Raw genomic sequence first — 19985 nt, forward strand, 5'->3', positions numbered from 1 at the left:
AGAATCGCTTGAACCTGGGAGGCGGAGGTTGCAGTGAGCGGAGATCACACCACTACACTCCAGCCTGGGCAACAGAGCGAGACTCTGCCTAAAAAAAAAAAAAAAAAAAAAAATTATTCTCTTGTTACTACAGTGACTCATATTTCTTTTTTTTTTTTTTTTTTTCTTTTTTTTTTGAATGAGGAAGCTCTCTTCATTTATTTCATATGAAGACGAAGAAGAGGATTATGTGATCACAGGAATGTTGCATGCGGGATAATCCAAAGCTGGTTATCACCAGGCCCTCACTCTGCCAGGAGATCTCTCTGGAAGAAGCAGCCAGCTCACAGATGCCCTGGATCCCTCCGTGCCCAATCATAAAAAAGTCACGACCGTCCCTATCTTGCCAATCTGCCAGGACTCCAGGGCGAAAAAGCGGATAAGTATCCGGTCCTGGCCCAGGGCTAGCTCCTTGGTGAGAAACTCAAAGAAGTGGGCGCTGTGGCTGCGGTTGTCCTCGGCGGTGCCCACTACGCCGATGGAGGAGATGGACAGCTGCGCGCAGGGCTCGGTGGACCCGCTCAGCGCCATGGCCAGGCCCGGCCGTACCGTCACGTTCACGCGGTCCGCAGAGTGACTCATATTTCTAATTAAATATTTTCCATTATCAAAAAGGTGGCCTATATTGTTAACTATTAGAAGGTACTTGTTTTTATTTATGAGCACATACATATTTTTGAAATGTCTTTCAGACATTTACATGTACACTATACTATTTATTATGTGGTTTCAAATTTAATTTTACACTTGATTTTAAATTTATACTTAAAAATTTTCTCTGCTGCATGATGCATTTTATATGAATATGATTTTTAAGGCTGTAACAAAGTTTTGAAAATGCTATATCATACCTTGTACATTTGTAGTCATATTGATGGAAAGACAAATACCTAAGTACTTAGCCATAATAATCATAACTATATTCTTATCAAATGAATTATGCCACAGAGAGCTATGAAGGTCAATTCTGCATCATATATTCAACTTTTATTCTGTTGATCTCGGATTCTGAAATATATATAAGTATAAATACATATATATCACATATGTTCTTTTTTTTTTTTTGAGACAGAATCTCGCTCTGTCACCCAAGCTGGAGTGCAATGGCCTGATCTCCACTCACTGAAACCCCTGCCTCCTGGGTTCAAGCAATTTTCCTGCCTCAGCCTCCCAAGTAGCTGGAATTACAAGCACCTGGCACCGCGCCCAGCTAATTATTTTGTATTTTTAGTAGAGACAGGTTTCACCATGTTGGCCAGACTGGTCTCAAACTCCTGACCTTCAGGTGATCCGCCCGCCTCAGCCTCCCAAAGTGCTGGGATTACAGGCATGAGCCACCACGCCTGGCCCACGTATGTTTTTTGTGATATATATATATATAAAATATATGTTTTTTTCCCTCAATTTATTTAACTAGTGAATGAAGAAAAAAATGGAAGTAACACTAGTGGAGAAAAATATCTTAAAAATGAGAAGAAAGCAATGAACACTTCTAGTATATTTAATATTGTTTTGGGTTTTTTTGTTTTTACATTTTTTGGTTTTTGAGATAGGGTGTCACTCCGTTGCCCAGACTAAAGTGCAGTGGCACAATCATAGCTCACTGCAACCTCAAACTCCTGGGCTCAAGTTATCCTCCTGAGTAGATGGGACTACAGACACGCACCAACACACCCGGTAATTTTTCTATTTTTTGTAGAGCCAAGGTCTCACCATTTTCCCAAGGCTGGTCTCAAACTCCTGGCCTCAAACAATCCTTTTGCCTTGGCCTCCCAAAGTGCTAGGATTACAGACATGAGCCACCATGCCCAGCCAATACTGTTTTTTTCAAGTGACAGTATTCCACATTTTTAAAGCACATGTTCCTGGAAGTGAGGTGAATTAATTATATATTGCAAATTAAAAAAACAAAGCAAAAAAAAAAAAAAAAACAACCTCTGCCAGGCGTGGTGGCTCATGCCTGTAATCCCAGCACTTTGGGAGGCCGAGGTGGGCGGATCACCTGAGGTCAGGAGTTCAAGACCTGCCTGGCCAACATGGTGAAAAGCCGTCTCTACTAAAAATACAAAAAATTACCCAGGCGTAGGGGTGGGCACCTGTAGTCCCAGCTACTCAGGAGGCTGAGGCAGGAAAATTGATTGAACCCAGGAGGCAGAGGTTGCAATGAGCGGAGATGGTGCCACTGCACTCCAGCCTGGGCAATAAGAGCAAAACTCCGTCTCAAAAAAAAAAAAAAAAAAACACTCTTGATTCTTTTACACATGATTCTTCTAACATTACTTAGTAAAATAAAATGGTCATATAAGAGCTGGTAGACAAATTTTTTGGAATTGTCTGTGATATTTACATAGTTCTATTTTTGTTTTTACCCTCTCAGCCTAGGAGTTCTCTTTCATGAACTGTAAAGTAAATTGATTTTGAAAATATTGAATTCATGACTAAAACTCTAAATTTATGAAACACAGATTAATTAGAGCAGGTTGAAATGATTCCTTTTTTGTGGTTTTAGGAGGTTTTTATGTATGCTCTTTCAAATTCTAAATTAATTCAATGTCAGTGAAAATACATGAAGAAAAATTCCATGTTGTTTTAATAATCTTCAATAAAGGCTGGAAGAAAGAAAAAATAAGTAGCAATTATGAAGACCTACATTTGCCAAGAATTGATACACTTTTTTTTATTAATACAACAGTGCCATGAGGTAAGAAATATTCTTATCTTTTCTTTTTTTTGAGACAGAGTTTCGCTCTGTCATACCCAATCTCAGCTCACTGCAACCTCCACCTCCCGGGTTCTAGTGATTCTCCTGCCTCAGCCTCCCCAGTAGCTGGGACTACAGGTGTGCACCACCACGCCTGGGCTAATTTTTATATTTTTAGTGGTAACAGGGTTTCACCATATTAGCCAGGATGGTCTCAAACTCCTGACCTCGTTATCTGCCTGCCTCAGCCTCCCAAAGTGCTGGGATTACAGGCATGAGCCACTGCACCCTGCCGAAATATTATTTTCAACAGTTTACAGATGAGGGAAAGTAACTTTCTCAATGTCACACAGTTAGTAAGGTTCAGCCTAGAATCTGTGTTCTCAGAAACTCAGTCCTGATTATAGAAAACTATAATCTGCTACCCATTTGCCTTATCTTAATTCCTTTCTGTCTCCTCATTCACTGTTTTCTACTTTCTTTCTTTCTTTTTTTTTTTTTAGACGAGTCTCACTCTGTTGCCCAGGCTGGATGGAGTGCAGTGGCATGATCTCGGCTCACTGCAACCTCTACCTCCTGGGTTCAAGCGATTCTCCTGCCTCAGCCTCCCGAGTAGCTGGGACTACAGGTGTGTGCCATCATGCCCGGCTAATTTTTGTATTTTTAGTAGGGATGGAGTTTCACTATGTTGACCAGTCTCGTCTCGAACTCCTGACCTCGTGATCCACCCACCTCGGCCTCCCAAAGTGCTGGGATTACAGGCGTCAGCCACCGCGCCCAGCCACTGTTTTCTACTTTCATCCTTTTTCTTTTCTCTCATTTTCCCTTCTTTCTTTCCTGTTCCAATACAAAAGGAAAAACACAAGAAAACAACAAATATTGTTTCATTGTATTAGGAAAAATACATTATGGATGTACTAGATATTTTGCCTTACTTATTTTCAGGTTTTTTAGGATAAGGATCAAAAGCAGCAGAGTTGTAAAGGGTCTTTTCAGTTAGAACTGGTAGGAAATAGAAGGAATCCTCAAATTGGATAATTTCAGGAGAGTTTTTTAAAGGTACAATTTTTAAAATGTGATCAGGACACAAGGAAACTACACGACGGAGTGCAGCAGCAGTTGGGCTCCGTCGCCACTGTCAGGCCTGATAGCGCCTCTAGAGGCCAAGAGAAGTTGTGGCCTCTAGAACCTGAAGACACGGAAGGGTATGTAGAGGAGAGGGGTCCATCTGACAGGTACTCTGATCTCCTGTCCAGGGATGCAAACAAGTAAGAGGTGGTGGAACCTGTTTCGAGAGCTCTCTGCCCTCCCAGCATCTCTGGCTGCGGCCATCCATTGGCTGGTCCCATCTAAGGCCAGAAGACAAAAAAGCCTGTTGATGCAGTCTATGCAGGTCAGCCTCTTAGAACACAGAGCAGGCAGAAGAATGGAACAAAGACCTGGAGAGGTAAACAAGATATTCAGCATAAGGCCCAAATTGTGAAAAGATGCAGTGTAGCTACTCCAACTGCAGATATTTCTTTGTCTCCCAAAAGCTTTCTTTTTCCTAATATTAGAAATAACTCTCAGATTAACCCCATCACAATTCTGGTAACTTCCTTGTACAAATTGCAACAATATTAACTATTTTGTTTGCATCGGATTAATTTATCATATATATCTTTTAGAGCAACTACAATTGTTCCTAAGTTTTTGTAGTGTGAATATCTTAATATGCTACTCCTAGAACATAGAAATAGGCAGGCCTATACTCTCCTAGGTCAAATGGCTAGGCCCTGGTACTCAGAAACACAATATTGAGAGTTGCTATGTCCCCAGACTATATTACTAGCCTCAGGCAGCCTCTTTGTCACAATGCTTAAAAATAAGGGCTCTGGCCAGGCACGGTGGCTCATGCCTGTAATCCTAGCACTTTGGGAGGCTGAGGTGATCACCTGAGGTCAGAAGTTCGAGACCAGCCTGGCCAACATGGTGAAAACCCCGTCTCTATTAAAAATACAAAAAAATTTAGCCAGGCATGGTGGCACGTGCCTATAATCCTAGCTACTTGGGAGGCTGGGGCAGGAGAATCTCTTGAACCCTGGAGGCATAGGTTGCAGTGAGCCAAGATCGCACCACTGCACTCCAGCCTGGGTGACAAGAGCAAGACTCCATCTCAAAAATAAATAAAAAATAAAGGGCTCTGAAGTTAGATTCTGCTACTTGTTAACTCTATGATACTAGGCAAATTATTTCTGCCTATATTACCTATTTATAAAATAGACAGTAATGATACCATCTACCTCAAATGGTCATCCTAAGGGCTAGATATATTAACAGATGCAAAGTGATCAGAGCAATGTCTAACACATAGCAAGCACTGAACAAATTTTAGCTTTAATTATTATCTCAAAAATAAATGTATTTTTGTGGGACACAAATTGGCTTATTATAAAGAGACTACGTGTAAGGAAATAGATCTATTAACATAAATTACTAATAGAAAAGCAACTCAAAGTGACTTTGAGATCACTTACAGAAACATCAGGGCAGAAACTACATCCAAGTAAGCAATTTGCAGGTGAACAGCATAGTCCCAGAAACCAACTTTGCAATATGGAGTCTCATATCAAATCCGCTTTCTGTGTAGGTTGAATATTACGTTTCCCTTATTCCACAATTCTTTACCCAGTATTTTTTGGGTCATTCCAAGTGACCAAAAGCTTAGGTCAACTTGCTTTCTCCTTGGCACCTCTTCATGGATCCCACATCTCAAGTGTCCTGAACCAGCCACTTTCCCCCTCTGTCTACAGCTCTGCCAGTTTCATTTAATGCCACTATTTTACCTGTTCCTGAGGACAATGCTTTCTTCACCATTCTTGTTACTACAGTTCTCTAGCCAACTTTGCCCAGTTCACTCTTAAGGCCCTGGTTTATTCTTTTTAGATACCTGTAGCCTTATCAACTTTATTCTTGCCAATTCATGCCTCATAGAGTTGATTGCCTGTGAACATTTATTTTCTATATTATCTATAACCTTCATGGATCCAAAAATGAAAGTATAGTAGGCATGATATTATAGATACATAAAAAAGTTTATTAGTCATTTAGCAAGACCAATGTTTTCCAAACTTCAGATAATGATCCCTTAAAGGTCATAAACTAAGTTTCATTGGCAGATGCTAGAATTTTTTAAGCTAAATAAATACAACTAGAATTAAAAAAAAAAAAAAAAGAATGTAACCAGCCAGGCTCAGTGGCTCACACCTGAAATCCCAGGACTTTGGGAGGCTGAGGTGGGTGGATCTCGAGATCAGGAGTTTGAGACCAGCCTCACCAACATAGTGAAACCCTGTCTCTACTAAAAATACAAAAATTAGCCAGGTGTGGTGGTGCGTGCTTGTAATCCGAGCTACTCAGGAGGCTGAGGCAGGAGAATTGATTGAACCCAAGAGGCAGAGTTTGCAATGAGCCGAGATCACACCACTGCACTCCAGCCTGGGTGACAGAGTGAGACTCCATCTCAAAAAAAAAAAAAAATGAAACCATAAAATAAGAGTATGCAGGAGGCTGAGCAGGAGGACCACTTGAACCCAGGAGTTTGAGTCTAGTCTGGACAATATAGTGAGACTCCATCTTTTGAAAAGAACAATAGTAGTAAGAGTATGCATTGTTTCATGAAACTATAAAACTTTAGTTTTAGTTTTCTTGTTTTTTTTTTTAGAAGCAGTCTCGCTCTGTCTCCCAGGCCAGAGTGCAAGTGGCACTATCTCGACTCACTGCAACCTCCACCTCCCAGGTTCAAGCAATTCTCCTGCCTCAGCCTCCAAGCAGCTGGGACTACAGGTGCCCACCACCATGCCTGGCTAATTTTTGTATTTTTTGTAGAGACAGGGTTTCACCATGTTGGCCAGGCTGGTCTCAAACTCCTGACCTCAAGTTATCTGGCTGCCTCGGCCTCCCAAAGTGCTGGGATTACAGGCGTGGGCCACTACGCCCAGCTTGTTTTAATTTTTATGTGTATATATATGCTTGGTAGCCCTGTAAATGTATTTCTTCCTCTGGGTTAAAATTTTTAAAGTTTGAGAGCTACTCACATTTATTTAATTGTTGCTTTGAAAATGTTCTTAGTCCTCTCCATAAGGAAACTTTTACCTTGTCAATTAGATTGTATACTGCTTGAGGGAAAGGACTCTTTCTCATTTACCTTTTGCATAACAGTTCCACAACTCAATTGAACAGATATTACTGAAAGCCTTAACACATAAAATATAATAATTCAATAAATACTGACCATCAGCTGGGCGTGGTGGCTCATGCCTGTAATCCCAACACTTTGGGAGGCCAAGGTAGGTGAGTCACCTGAGGTCAGAAGTTCGAGACCAGTCTGACCAACATGGCAAAACCTCGTCTCCACTAAAAATACAAAAATTAGCCAGGTGTGGTGGTGCACGCCTGCAATCCCAGCTACTCGGGAGGCTGAGACAGGAGAATTGCTTGAACCTGGGAGACAGAGGTTGCAGTGAGCCAAGATTGCCCCACTGCACTCCAGCCTGGGCGACAGAGCGAGACTTTGTCTCAAATAAATAAATAAATAAATAAATAAATAAATAAAAATAAATAAAATTTTATTAGGTTAGACCTTCAACAATGGCTATGCCAATTTATAATCACTGGGAAAATTTTGAGATTGCCCATACCCCACTGGCATTTAGTAATATATACTCATTTTTTAGGTATAATCCTTTTTTCAAATTTATTTTTAATAGATAGATGTATAATTATACAGGTATGTATGTGTGAATTTATGTATATAAGTTTTTAATGAAAAACAGCCATTCTCTGCCCTAAGCTTTCTCACAACTGGTATCTACTTCCCAGAGGCAGTCATTGGCAGCTCTGCTGGCTATTTTCTCTGGTATTTATCTCCACATTTGTGAGTACTATGCTTCTATGGTTATTTGTTAATTTATCATTTTTTGAATTTTTTTTTTGAGATAGGTTGTGGCTGTGTCATCCAGGCTGGAGTGCAGTGGCACAATCACGGCTCACTACAGCCTTACCTCCTGGGCTCAAGTGATCCTCCCACTTCAGCCTGCTGAGTAGCTAGTGCTACTGGCACACATCACCACACCTGGCTAATTTTTATTTATTTATTTATTTTTGAGACAGAGTCTCACTCTGTTGCCCAGGCTGCAATGCAGTGGCACGACTCCCACTCACTGTAGCCTCTGCCTCCAGGGTTCAAGTGATGCACCTGACTCAGACTCCCGAGTAGCTGGAATTACAAGCATGCACCACCATACCCGGCTAATTTTTGTATTTTTAGTAGAGACGAGGTTTCACCATGTTGGCCAAGCTGGTCTCCAACTCCTGACCTCAAGTGATCCACCCTCCTCACCCTCCCAAAGTGCTGGGATTACAGGCGTGAGCCACCGTGCCCAGCGTATACCTGGCTAATTTTTTTAAAAAAGTTTGTAGAGACATAGTTTTGAGACAGATCTCCAATTCCTGGTCTCCAGTGATCCTCCCACTTCAGCTTCCCAAAGTGCTGGGATTACAGGTGTGAGCCACTGCCACTGGCCTTATCTTTTTTTTTTTTTTTTTTGAGACAGAGTTTCGCTCTTGTTGCCCAGGCTGGAGTGCACTGGTGCAATCTCAGCTCCCGGGTTCTTAAGCAATTCTCCTGCCTCCTCGGCACGGGCATGTGCCACCACGCCCAGCTATTATTTGTATTTTTAGTAGAGACGGCGTTTCTCCATGTTGGTCAGGCTGGTCTCAAACTCCCGACCTCAGGTGATCCGCCTGCCTCAGCCTCCCAAAGTGCTGGGATTACAGGCGTGAGTAACTGCGCCCGACCCTAGCCTTATCATTTTTAGATATTGCTTAATGACTCTGATGGATGACTAACCTTTCCACATTTACATCTATCATTTCCCCTCCCCCATCATCCCAACATAGCTTTATCACACTTTTTGGAGGAATAAATAGTCAATATTTACATTATAATTGTATAGAAGTTAAGAAGAAATCACTTAGGCAGATAGTGAGTGTACAGAAGTCCTCAGTAAGGCTTTTCTTTTAAACGAAAGGCAGCCCCCAATCATTTTCTAACAAAGAGCAGCCTGTTAGCTGGGCGCGGTGGCTCACGCCTGTAATCCCAGCACTTTGGGAGGCCGAGGCAGGCGGATCATCTGAGGTCAGTTCAAGACCAGCCTGGCCAACATGGTGAAACCCCGTCTCTACAAAAACAGAAAAATTTGGGCATGATGGCGGATGCCTGTAATCCCAGCGACTTGGGAGGCTGAGACAGGAGAATAGCTTGAACCTGGGAGAAGAGGTTGCAGTGAGCTGAGATTGAGCCATTGCACTCCAGCCTGGATGACACAGACAGACTCTGTTTCAAAAAAAAAAAAAAAGGGCCGGGCGCGGTGGCTCACGCCTGTAATCCTAGCACTTTGGCAGGCCGAGGTGGGCGGATCATGAGGTCAGGAGATCGAGACCATCCTGGCTAACACGGTGAAACTCCGTCTCTACTAAAAAAATACAAAAAAAAAAAAAAAATTAGCCAGGCGTGGTGGCGGGCGCCTGTAGTCCCAGCTACTCAGGAGGCTGAGGCAGGAAAATGGCATGAACCCGGGAGGCGAAGCTTGCAGTGAGCCGAGATAGCGCCACTGCACTCCGGCCTGGGCAAAAGAGCAAGATTCTGTCTCAAAAAAAAAAAAAGCAGCCTGTAAAGTCAAGCTGCAGACATAAACAAGCAAGCTGGGAGCTTGCACAAGTGAATGCCAGCAGGAACTAGGGACTAGATATGTTCAAGATGGTGGCTCCATCTTCCCTTCTCTTTGTCAGCCACGCGTACAGTAAAGAGCAGACAAGATGGCCCCCATCAACTGAATAGCTCATTTGCATAACAAGATTAGGGTGGGGCAACCAGCCTTCCCCACGTGCTATGTAAACGTCATACCTGACCGAACCAATATGTGAGCCCTACGTAAATCAGACACTGCCTCCTCAAACCGAACTATAAAATCTGCTGTGTTCCCCCAAATTTCTTTTTTTTTCCAGATCTTTCTCTCTCCTCTCTCCTCTCTCTCTATTGCAAAGAGCTGCTCTCCTCTCTCCTTTCTTCTTTCTATTAAACTTTCCACTCCTTAACCTACCCACGTGTCCATGTCCTGAATTCTTTCTCAGTGTGAGACAGCAAACCCCAGGGTATATATCCCAGACGACGTAGCCGTTTCACAATGACTGTGCACGTATTGTTCACACCTGAGCCATCTGTAGCATTACATATCCATTCTTGTGCAGCCAGAATTCCTAAAATTAATGCTGGCCTCATTTTTAAATTCGCTTTTTTTTTTTTTTTTTTGAGATGGAGTTTCACTCTTGTTGCCCAGGCTGGAGTGCAATGGTGTGATCTTGCTTCACTGCAACCTCCACCTCCTGGGTTCAAGCGATTCTCCTGCCTCAGCCTCCCTAGTAGCTGGGATTACAGGTATGCACCACCACGCCCAGCTAATTTTGTATTTTTAGTAGAGATGGGGTTTCTCCACGTTGGTCAGGCTGGTCTCGAACTCCCAACCTCAGGTGATCTGCCAGCCTTGGCCTCCCAAAGTGCTGGGATTACAGCTGTGAGCCACCACACCTGGCCTAAATTCACCTTTTTTTCTAGTTATTTATCATTAGTTTTCTCTAAAAGGTTTAACATCTCTACCAAAAGCCTTTAAATTATATTTTCCGTATGCTCAAGCACATCAATTCCATTTCTATTCTCCTTAGGAGGTCTCCTTTCTGGACCCTGGGCTGGCTGGGGTCTGGCCTATTGCTCTTCTGTAGTCCTGAGCCTCACCACTCCTTGGTGTTGTATACCCTATACCCTGTTTGGGGGATTGGGGGATCTCCTGTCTTCTTCTCCTTCTTCCTCTCCTTCTACCTCCTCCTTCTTCTCCTTCTCCCTTCTCCCTTCTTCCTTCTCCCTTCCTCTTTCCTCCTTCCTCCTTCCTCCTTCTCCTCCTTCTCCTCCTCTTCTTCTCTTTTAAAAAATTTACTCCTTCCTTTTGATGGGGCATTTCTCTAGTAGTGTCCTAATAAAAGTTACTTGGGAGCGTACTTGGAACATTTTGTTCTTCAGTGAAAAATTATGCATTGTTTAGAGCACACCTTTCCAAGTTATCTGATTCTGATTATACAGAGGCTCAGTGCCTTTCATTACCTTTGAGCTATTTTACAACTCTGTAAATTGTGGATAACTGATAGCAATGCAAAATAATTCTTATCTATAGACACACAATAAACAATTCACATCCCTCTACCCACCTCCACAAAAAGAAAACAGCTTAATATCTATTTGCAAATTTTTTTCAAAATTCCCTTATTCCATATAAATTTGTGCTTCTTTGAATTCTCCTTTAAACTGGCTGTAAAATCTTACTGGTTCCCTCATTAACAATGAGTTAAGTAAGATATTTAGCACATGTTCATTTTATATCTGTATGTATGAGAGTCATGATTTTACCTTTTCTGAAGTTATTCTTTAACAGAAGTATACGTTTCAAGCTACTATAGTCTGAAAATATCTGCTTTACCTTCATACTTTACTGATAGATTGGCTGGTTATAAAATTATAGGTTAAAAATCCAATGCCAAAAAGAACAAAGAAAAAATAAAACTAGTGTCTTTGAATGAGGGATCATCAAGAAGATGAAATTCAAAGTTATCACTTGTGTCAGTGTAAATTACATATTATTCTCCAAAAACGTCATCTTACCAATAACATTCTTTTCCCTAAAATGATAACTCTTAATACAGAAGGGAAACTTTCTATTTTCTAGCCATGGCAAAAAAAGATTTCACAAAGCAAGATCAGAAAAAGAAATAAAATAAATGTATAAGTGACACCAGAAAACAAAATTATAACAAAATATCAAGACTACTTGGATGCATTAACAATTTTTTTAAGTTCTTAAACCGTATCTGAGGTGGTCATATATTAACTTGGTCTTTCTCATGAGATGTGCTAAGCCAATCCTCATTTAAACAAACAATATGACCTATAAATAAGAGTATTATGGTTACTGTCTTAATAGAAAGCTTGCACACTATTTAATTAGTGAACTGGAGAATTCAAAGGAAAATTAAACACTCAAGTATTATTTCATCTTTCTCCTCATTTATTCTGCTCTTTACTCCCTAGGAAGGGGACAATGAATCCACATAGTTCTAAAAATTTTACTCTAACCTGTACCCATCAAAAGAATATGAGATTCAGGCTGGGCACGGTGGCTCATGCCTGTAATCTGAGCACTTCAGGAGGCCAAGGCGGGTGGATCACCTGAGGTTAGGAGTTCGAGACCAGCCTGACCAACATGATGAAACCCCGTCTCTACTAAAATTACAAAAAACATTAGCTGGCTGTGGTGGTGGTCGCCTGTAATCCCAGCTACTTGGGAGGCTGATGCAGGAGAATCGCTTGAACCCCGGAGGCAGAGGTTGCAGTGAGCTGAGATCAAGCCATTGCACTCCAGCCTTGGACAACAGAGCGAGGCTCCGTCACAAAAAAAAAAGAATATGAGATTGAAACAAATTGACCATGTCCTTTTTTTGCTTTTTATATACTTAGCACCTAGCCAACACTTAACATGTTTATGTATTCCAAACATGTTTAGTTGATCAATGAATAAAAAAAGCTGCTTTTATAAGAATTTTTCTGCAGAGCACCACGGCTCATGCCTGTAATCCCAGCACTTTGGGAGGCTGCAGTGAGCCGAGATCATGCCACTGCACTCCAGCCTGGGTGACAGAGCAAGACTCCGTCTCAAAAAATAAATAAATAAATAATAATAATAATAATTTTTCTTAAATGTAGATCATAATTGAAATTTTAAAAAATCTAAAAAAGAGAGAATTGAAAGTCTTTCCTTAGTCTGCATACAAATGTGTATTTGATTACATTTCTTAGGTTAACCAATATAGTTAACAATGTCTGGGATAAGGGAAAAAACTTTTCTATAGGTAAGAGCGTCACTTGGTACAGTGGACTGGATCCAATACACCTCCCTCATCCCCTGCTCCCATGGTTTCTTTAGAGCAGTGTGTCATTATCATTACTACAACTCTTTTTAGTCATTAGTTTTTTCACAGAAAACAGAATAAAAAACTCACAAAAGAAAAACAAACAAAGCACTTAATCGAGGTCAAATGACTCATTAAATCCTAAAAACACAAAACAGCATTCTCTTTATACCTTCCATTGGATGAGATGTCTTCTTTCCCATTTTTACTCAACTGCACCTACTTGATTTAATGTTTTTTAAATAGAAGTATCTTCCTCTCAACATATCCATGTATATATTTAAAGCAAAACAATTTTAATCAAATTCACATGCAGATTATATGGGCTCCCGCCAATTCCTCTTATCATAATCGACCAGAACAGTGGTACTGCCATGCTTTATAGAGTTTTAGAATAATTTTCTTTGATGCACATTTCATATAATTATGAAATGATATGGCCTGTTTAAAAATATGTTTTATAAAACCAATTCCCTCCCCTGTCTTATTAACTCTTGAAAGTACTGAACAGTAAAATTTTTGAAAGTTATTTGTTGCCCATCGTTTTGGCGTTGAAATTTCCTTTATATTGGAAATTGAACAATACATTGTTAAATTTCACCTGTGTTTCTAAGTAGTTTTACTTCTTATCCCAAATATATTAAACAAGTACTACAAAATACATATCATTTGTAGTTACCTTTCAAAATGCCTCATCAAAATTAGCAAAGGCAATTCATGTCCAAACAGAAAATAATTCTATGGTAAAATTGAAAAATGCCGATTTTTTTTTAGTTTGTAAATCATTTTTAAAAATTTAAATGTCGGACGGGCATGGTGGCTCACACCTGTAATCCCAGCCCTTTGGGAGGCTGGGGTGGGGTGCAGAGATCACCTGAGGTCACGAGTTCGAGACCAGCCTGGCCAACATGGTAAAATTCTGTCTTGCTAAAAATACAAAAATTAGCCGGGCGTGGTGGTGGGTGCCTGTAATCCCAGCTACTCGGGAGGCTGAGGCAGGAGAATTGCTTGAGCCCAGGAGGCGGAAGTTGCAGTGAGCCCAAATTGCGCCATTGCACTCCAGTATGGGTGACAAGTGAAACTCTGTCTCAAAAAAAAAAAAAAAAAAAGAAGAAAAAAGAAGAAGAAAGGAAATAAAAAACAGATACAGCCTCAGCCTAAACTAACATGTAATGGAGCAGTAGTAATTAAAACAATCTTATCCATACAACTGAACAATATGCACCAATAAAAGGAATGGAATAGGACCACAGTTCCCAAATTTTGTGCCACAGGCACCAGGACATGGCAGTGAATTTACAGGAGTGCTATGGGATACTTTTTTTTTTTTGAGACGGAGTCTCAGTCTGTCACCCAGGCTGGACTGCAGTGGCACGATCTTGGTTTACTACAACCTCCACCTCCCGGGTTCAAGCAATTCTCCTGCCTCAGCCTCCTGAGTAGCTGGGATTACAGGAGCGCACCACCACGCCCAGCTAATTTTTGTATTTTTAGTACAGACGGGGTTTCACCATGTTGGCCAGGCTAGTCTCGAACTCCTGATATCAAGTGATCTGCCCACCTCAGCCTCCCAGAGTGCTGGGATTACAGGCATGAGCCACAGCGCCCGGCCATTTTACGTTTTTAAAATAAACATTGTGACACTTGACATCTGTTAGGCATTGTGCAAATTACCATCAAGGTAGTTGACAGTTCATACATTACACTATCCTACATTCTATTCCATGATGTTATAACCTTGCACGCACGGGGTTTTCAGTGATTGATGTGACAAAAACAAAAATCAAACAGGAAATACGGGTAGTAGTATATTTTATTAGGAGTCTTAATTACATATGTAAAACCCCTTCACCTTTGCCACATTCTATTGGTTACAAGCAAGTTCCAGGTTCTACCCACACAAAAACATGGATACCAGGGAGCAGAATCAGGAGGGCTATCTTAGAATTCTGTCTACCACAATGTACAGAGTGCAGAACCTACTGGTGACTGAAAATCTGTGAAACACAGCTTTAACCAACCAACTCTCTCTAGACTCTTTCATTCATTCATTCATTCATTTATTCATTCATCTATCCATTCATTCATCTGACTTATGTAAAGCACTTACAGCCAGGCACATAGTAAACTGATCATAAGTGTTGACTACCATTATTATTATTTTTTTATGTTTTAAACAACAACTGAAGATCGTATATGCTCAATGCTAGGTAGTGGAAGGGAATACAAAGAAAAATAAGACTGATATCTGTTTAAATTCTGGAAGCGAAGGTGGAGGACAGCCACATAAATAAGCGATAACAATTCAATAGACTATGCAATATTACAACTCTGCACCATGTAAGATGGGTGTTCAAAGAAGGAATGCCAATTCTGCACTACGTCAGTGGTGCCTCCACAGAGCAGAAGGCAATTTAGTGGTATCTTGAAGATACTGTAGTTTGGCTGATAGTCAAGGAAGGAGATGTTTCGAACTTAAGAACAACATGAAAAATGACCACAGTGTGAAAAAGCAAAATTCAGCCCAGTTTAAGCTTTTCCCTCTATTCACATAGAATTTGAAAATATTTCTACTTCATTGTATTATATCACGTAACTGTTTGCAACATTTTGTACTATTTTTCACCAACTCACATGCTCTTTGAAGAAGTTTTAAAAATATACAGATCAACTATACTTGGTATTTAATAAGTAATTAATGAATGGGTAGATAGATTTGGGATTGAATTGGGAATAATACTATAAGCCACACTAAGAGGTCTGGAATTAATATATTTGCGAAAGGTAGCTGTGAGGTAATGTTAAGAACAAAGACTCTAGAGTCAAACTACCTGGCTCTGCCAAATTACTGATCTTGGGCAAATTATTTAACCTCTCTATGCTCTGGTTTTTGCATTTGTAAAATTGGAATGAAAATAATGGCTGCTTCAAAAGGGCTGATGCAAAGATTAAATTAAATAATATAAAGCACTTAGAAGAATATCCGGCATATATTATGTGTTCAATAAATGGTTAAAATGGTGATAATATGATGAATTGATAGTGTCAGATAACAAACAAGAAATCATGTGTTTAGAAGTAAGATCGTTTGACTAAGGTTGTTTATTTATTTATTTTTTTGCAGTTTTTACATGCTTATTTAAACACAAAACGTGCATATGAGCTGTCTACTCATTTTCTTTGCTGTGCAGCCTGGCATTGGGGTTGGTGACTCTGATGGCCAGCTGGGCAGCTCTTTCCACCAAGGCTTTGTGGTTCTTGGAGGAAACTGTGAGCAATCTCAGCACAGTAAGATTTGTTGCACATCAGCAGCACTTCCAGCTCCTTGATGTTGTGGACCAGGAACTTCCAGAAGCCACCGGGCAGCATGTGCTTTGTTTTTTTATTGTTCCCATAACCACTGTTGGGCATCAAGATCTGGCCCTTGAACCTTCTATGAACCCTGTTGTCAGCACCTCTGGGTTTCCACCAGTTAGGCTTAATTTTGACATACGGTCAGACCAGTGCCAGATGAACTTCTTGGTTCTCTTTTTGAGGATCTTGGGCTTCATAAGGGGTCTGAAGGCAGCCATGATTCCGAGGAGGAGATGACTGCCACCTCCATTGGCAGTGCCCAGGTTGGGGTTTTTAAAAATTAATTAACTTATTTATTTTGAGACAAGGTTATGAGACTATATTTTTTTGTTTTGTTTGTTTTTGTTTTTGTTTCTGAGATGGAGCCTCACTCTGTCACCCAGGCTGGAGTCCAGTTGCACAACCTCGGCTCACTGCAACCTCTGTCTCCCAGGTTCAAGCAATTCTCCTGTCTCGGCCTCCCGAGTAGCTGGGATTACAGGCGCCTGCCACTATGCCCAGCTAATTTTTTTGTATTTTTAGTAGAGACGGGGTTTCACTATGTTGGCCAGGCTGGTTTCGAACTCCTGACCTCAAGTGATCTGCCAGCCTTGGCCTCCCACAGTGCTAGGATTACAGGCATGAGCCACTGTGACCAGCTGAGACTTTCTAACTTTTGTACTTTTGTAGAGACGGGGTTTCGCCATGTTGCCCAGGCTGGTCTCGAACTCCTGGCCTCAAATGATCCATCCACCTTGGCCTCCCAAAGTGCTGAGGTTACATGTATGAGCCACCAAACCTGGCCTAAGGTTGGCTTTTAAAAAGATAATTCTTATCAGTAGAGAGGGATAAAAACTGAAAAATCACAATGGAGAAGGCAGAAACCAGTTAAAGGGCTACTGCAAGCACAGAGAAGAGATGAGTAGAAACTGAAGGAATACAATGAGAGTGTAAATAAAGAGATAAAATTGAGATATTTAAAATGTTGAAGTAATGAGGCCTACTAGATAGAGATGTGATAAGAAATGAGAGATTCACAGGTAAATTTAAGTTTTTACTTAAACAAAACATTATGAACAATTGGGTACATAATGATGCCATTAGTTAACATAGAATATAGAGGAGGATCTCTTTATTTGTGGAGGGAGATAAGTTCTTTTTGGAAAAAATTATATTTGAGGTGTCTTCAAAACTTGCAATGAAGATTTTAGAGAAGATTAAGTTTTGGGAATCTCTAGTGAATGTTCAGCATTTAAGACTGTTGGATATAAAAATGCTCTAGAAATAAATGCTCGGTGCCACAAAATGAAACCAGCACTCAGGCAAAAGTTTTCTCAGCAAGGCAATTTACTTCTGCAGAAGGGTGCCACTTACATCAATCAAGAGATCGCAAGAGCACACGGAACAAAGGAGAGCAGGGCGTTTTTATCTCTGGCGTGTAGTCCTTACCTCTGTGTCACTCCCCAATGGGCTGGGGTCAGACCACACAATCTGAGCTGACCCAATTGGCTACTTTCAAATATCTTTCTCAGTATGGAAGGGAAGGGGGATGTGAGGTACAGTGGTGAAGCATGTGAGACATGCAGTTTTGGGCAAACAATGGGTGCAGGTAACCAAGGAAACAGATGTGAGTTATTGATTAGAGCTGACGAGAAGGGGTAGGCTGTTTAGAGTAACTAGGAATGAGGAGGCAGGTAGAACAAGAAAGTTAGGTTTGAGAACAAAGAACCAGGAAGTTAGCAGGCTAAATCTTTGAAGAGAAACTTTATTGTATCCTACAAGATCAGGGAAACATGAGATTTTTTAGGGAAAGTTTATATGAGGAGAAACTATAAAAGAGTAAATGCAATTTATAGGTAGGACTATTTTGAAAAAAAAAAAGAGGCCACATGGTGTAATTTACAGAGCACAGGAGACTATATTATTGTATTAATATAGACTATTGTATTTAAGAATAATATTAATAAAAGATGGAAGGCAACAGGCATGGTGGCTCATGCCTGTAATCCCAGCACTTTGGGAGGCTGAGGTGGGTGGATCATTTGAGGTCAAGAATTCAAGACCAGCCTGGCCAACATGGAGAAACCCCACCTCTACTAAAAATACAAAAATTACCAGAGTGTGGTGGCAGGTGCCTTGTAGTCCCAGCTACTCCAGAGGCTGAGACAGGAGAACTGCTTGAACCCAGGAGGCAGAGGTTGCAGTGAGTGGAGAGTGTGCCACTGCACTCCAGCCTGGGCAACAGAGCAAGACTCAGTCTCAAAAAAAAAAAAAAAAAAGAAAAGAAAAGAAAAAAAAGATGGAAGGCAAAGTAACTGATTAATGTAGACTAGATATAAACTCCCCTGGAGCAAAGATGCAAAGATTTCTGTTTTGACATGACATTATCTTGCCCAGTACTTCATTCATTATAAGTTCTAAGTAAATATAGATGAATACATGAGATATGAATGATAAAAATAAATAGACCAGGTATAGTGGCTCACACCTGTAATACCAGCACTTAGGGAGGCAAAGGTGGGAGGATAGCTTGAGCCTAGGAGTTCGAGACTTGCGTGGGCAATATAGTGATACCCCCATTCTCCAGAAAAATTAAAAATAAAAAACCATGAATAGATATACCTAATCTATGTAACAACATGGAAAATGCTTAACAATACATGTACAAAAAATAAAGCAGAATATAAGTTGATCCTCTGGTGTGTACTGGAGTTTGAAAAAAAAAAAAGCTGATCAGCACTATGATTATAATTTTGTAAAATTTATATGTGCAAATAGATAAGAAGTCAAGGCTTAAATGAAAATAGTTTGTTAGGGTGATTAAAATACTGCTCCCCCAACTTTGGGAGGCTGAGGCAGGTGGATTACAAGGTCATGAAATCGAGACCATCCTGGCTAACATGGTGAAACCCCATCGCTACTAAAAATACAAAAAATTAGCTGGGCATTGTGGCAGGCGCCTGTAGTCCCAGCTACTTGGGAGGCTGTGGCAGGAGAATGGCGTGAATCCAGGAGGTGGAGCTTGCAGTGAGCCGAGATCACGCCACTGCACTCCGGCCTGGGTGACAGAGCAAGACTCTATCTCAAAAAAAAAAAAAAAAAAAAAAATACTGCTCCCCCTCAACCCCAACCATTTATTTGGAATTCCATTCATAATGTAATTTAATAAGAAAGAGAACTGTTAAAACATATTTTTAAACTTTATTTATTTATTTTAGAGACACGGTCTTGCTCCATTGCCTGGGCTGAAGTACAGTGGCATGATCATAGCTCACTGCAACCTTGAACTCCTGGGCTCAAGTGATCCTCCTGCCTCAGCCTCCTGAGTAGCTGGGATGACAAGCACATGCCACCACACCTGACTAATTTTTTAAGAAATTTTTTGTAGAGATGGTATCTTGCCATGTCACCCAAGTCGGTATTGAAACGTTTTTGACCAGAAGGCAAGATCACTGACCTCCACAGCAGGCTTGAGTCTATTGTGGTTAGCTTAGGCTAGCCAATTCACCTCTTTGAGGTAGTGCTATTATGCCAAAACATGAAAAAGATGATTTCAGATATAACCAGGTGGAATGGAGACAGTAATAAAGGGGACAGTATTCTAGTAAGAATATGAAGGCTCCCAAGGATCAAGATGACCGGAGCATAAAGTATAAGGGAGATATGGCAAGAGTTGAGCTCGGCCTAGAGATTCCTGGCAAATGACGAAGGGATTTATGTTTTATCCTCTGTCGTTTCAGCTATTTGGGTGGCTGAGATGAGAGAATCACTTGAGCCCAGGAGTTTGTATTTAGCCTAAGCAACAGAGTAAGAACCTTTCTAAAAAAAAGAAAAAGGAAAAAAATGTTATCCTAAGGAC

The 19985-nt window shown here is 40.8% G+C and overlaps 1 protein-coding gene across 1 annotated transcript; it reads right to left on the reverse strand.

The window, feature by feature from the left end:
• Positions 1–150: 150 nt before the first annotated feature.
• LOC134732846 (D-dopachrome decarboxylase-like) lies at positions 151–621 on the reverse strand. Its single transcript, XM_063619966.1, has one exon. It carries the CDS (start codon positions 619–621, stop codon positions 355–357), a length of 267 nt encoding a protein of 88 aa, XP_063476036.1. The 3' UTR covers positions 151–354.
• Between the last annotated feature and the right edge of the window lie 19364 nt (positions 622–19985).

Source organism: Symphalangus syndactylus, chromosome 17 (genome assembly GCF_028878055.3).
Source record: "Symphalangus syndactylus isolate Jambi chromosome 17, NHGRI_mSymSyn1-v2.1_pri, whole genome shotgun sequence".
Taxonomy (NCBI): Eukaryota; Metazoa; Chordata; class Mammalia; order Primates; family Hylobatidae; genus Symphalangus; species Symphalangus syndactylus.

What these genes read in the sequence shown, in the direction of transcription:
- LOC134732846 (XM_063619966.1), bottom strand. Translation starts at nt 621, where the DNA reads ATGAGTCACTCTGCGGACCGCGTGAACGTGACGGTACGGCCGGGCCTG.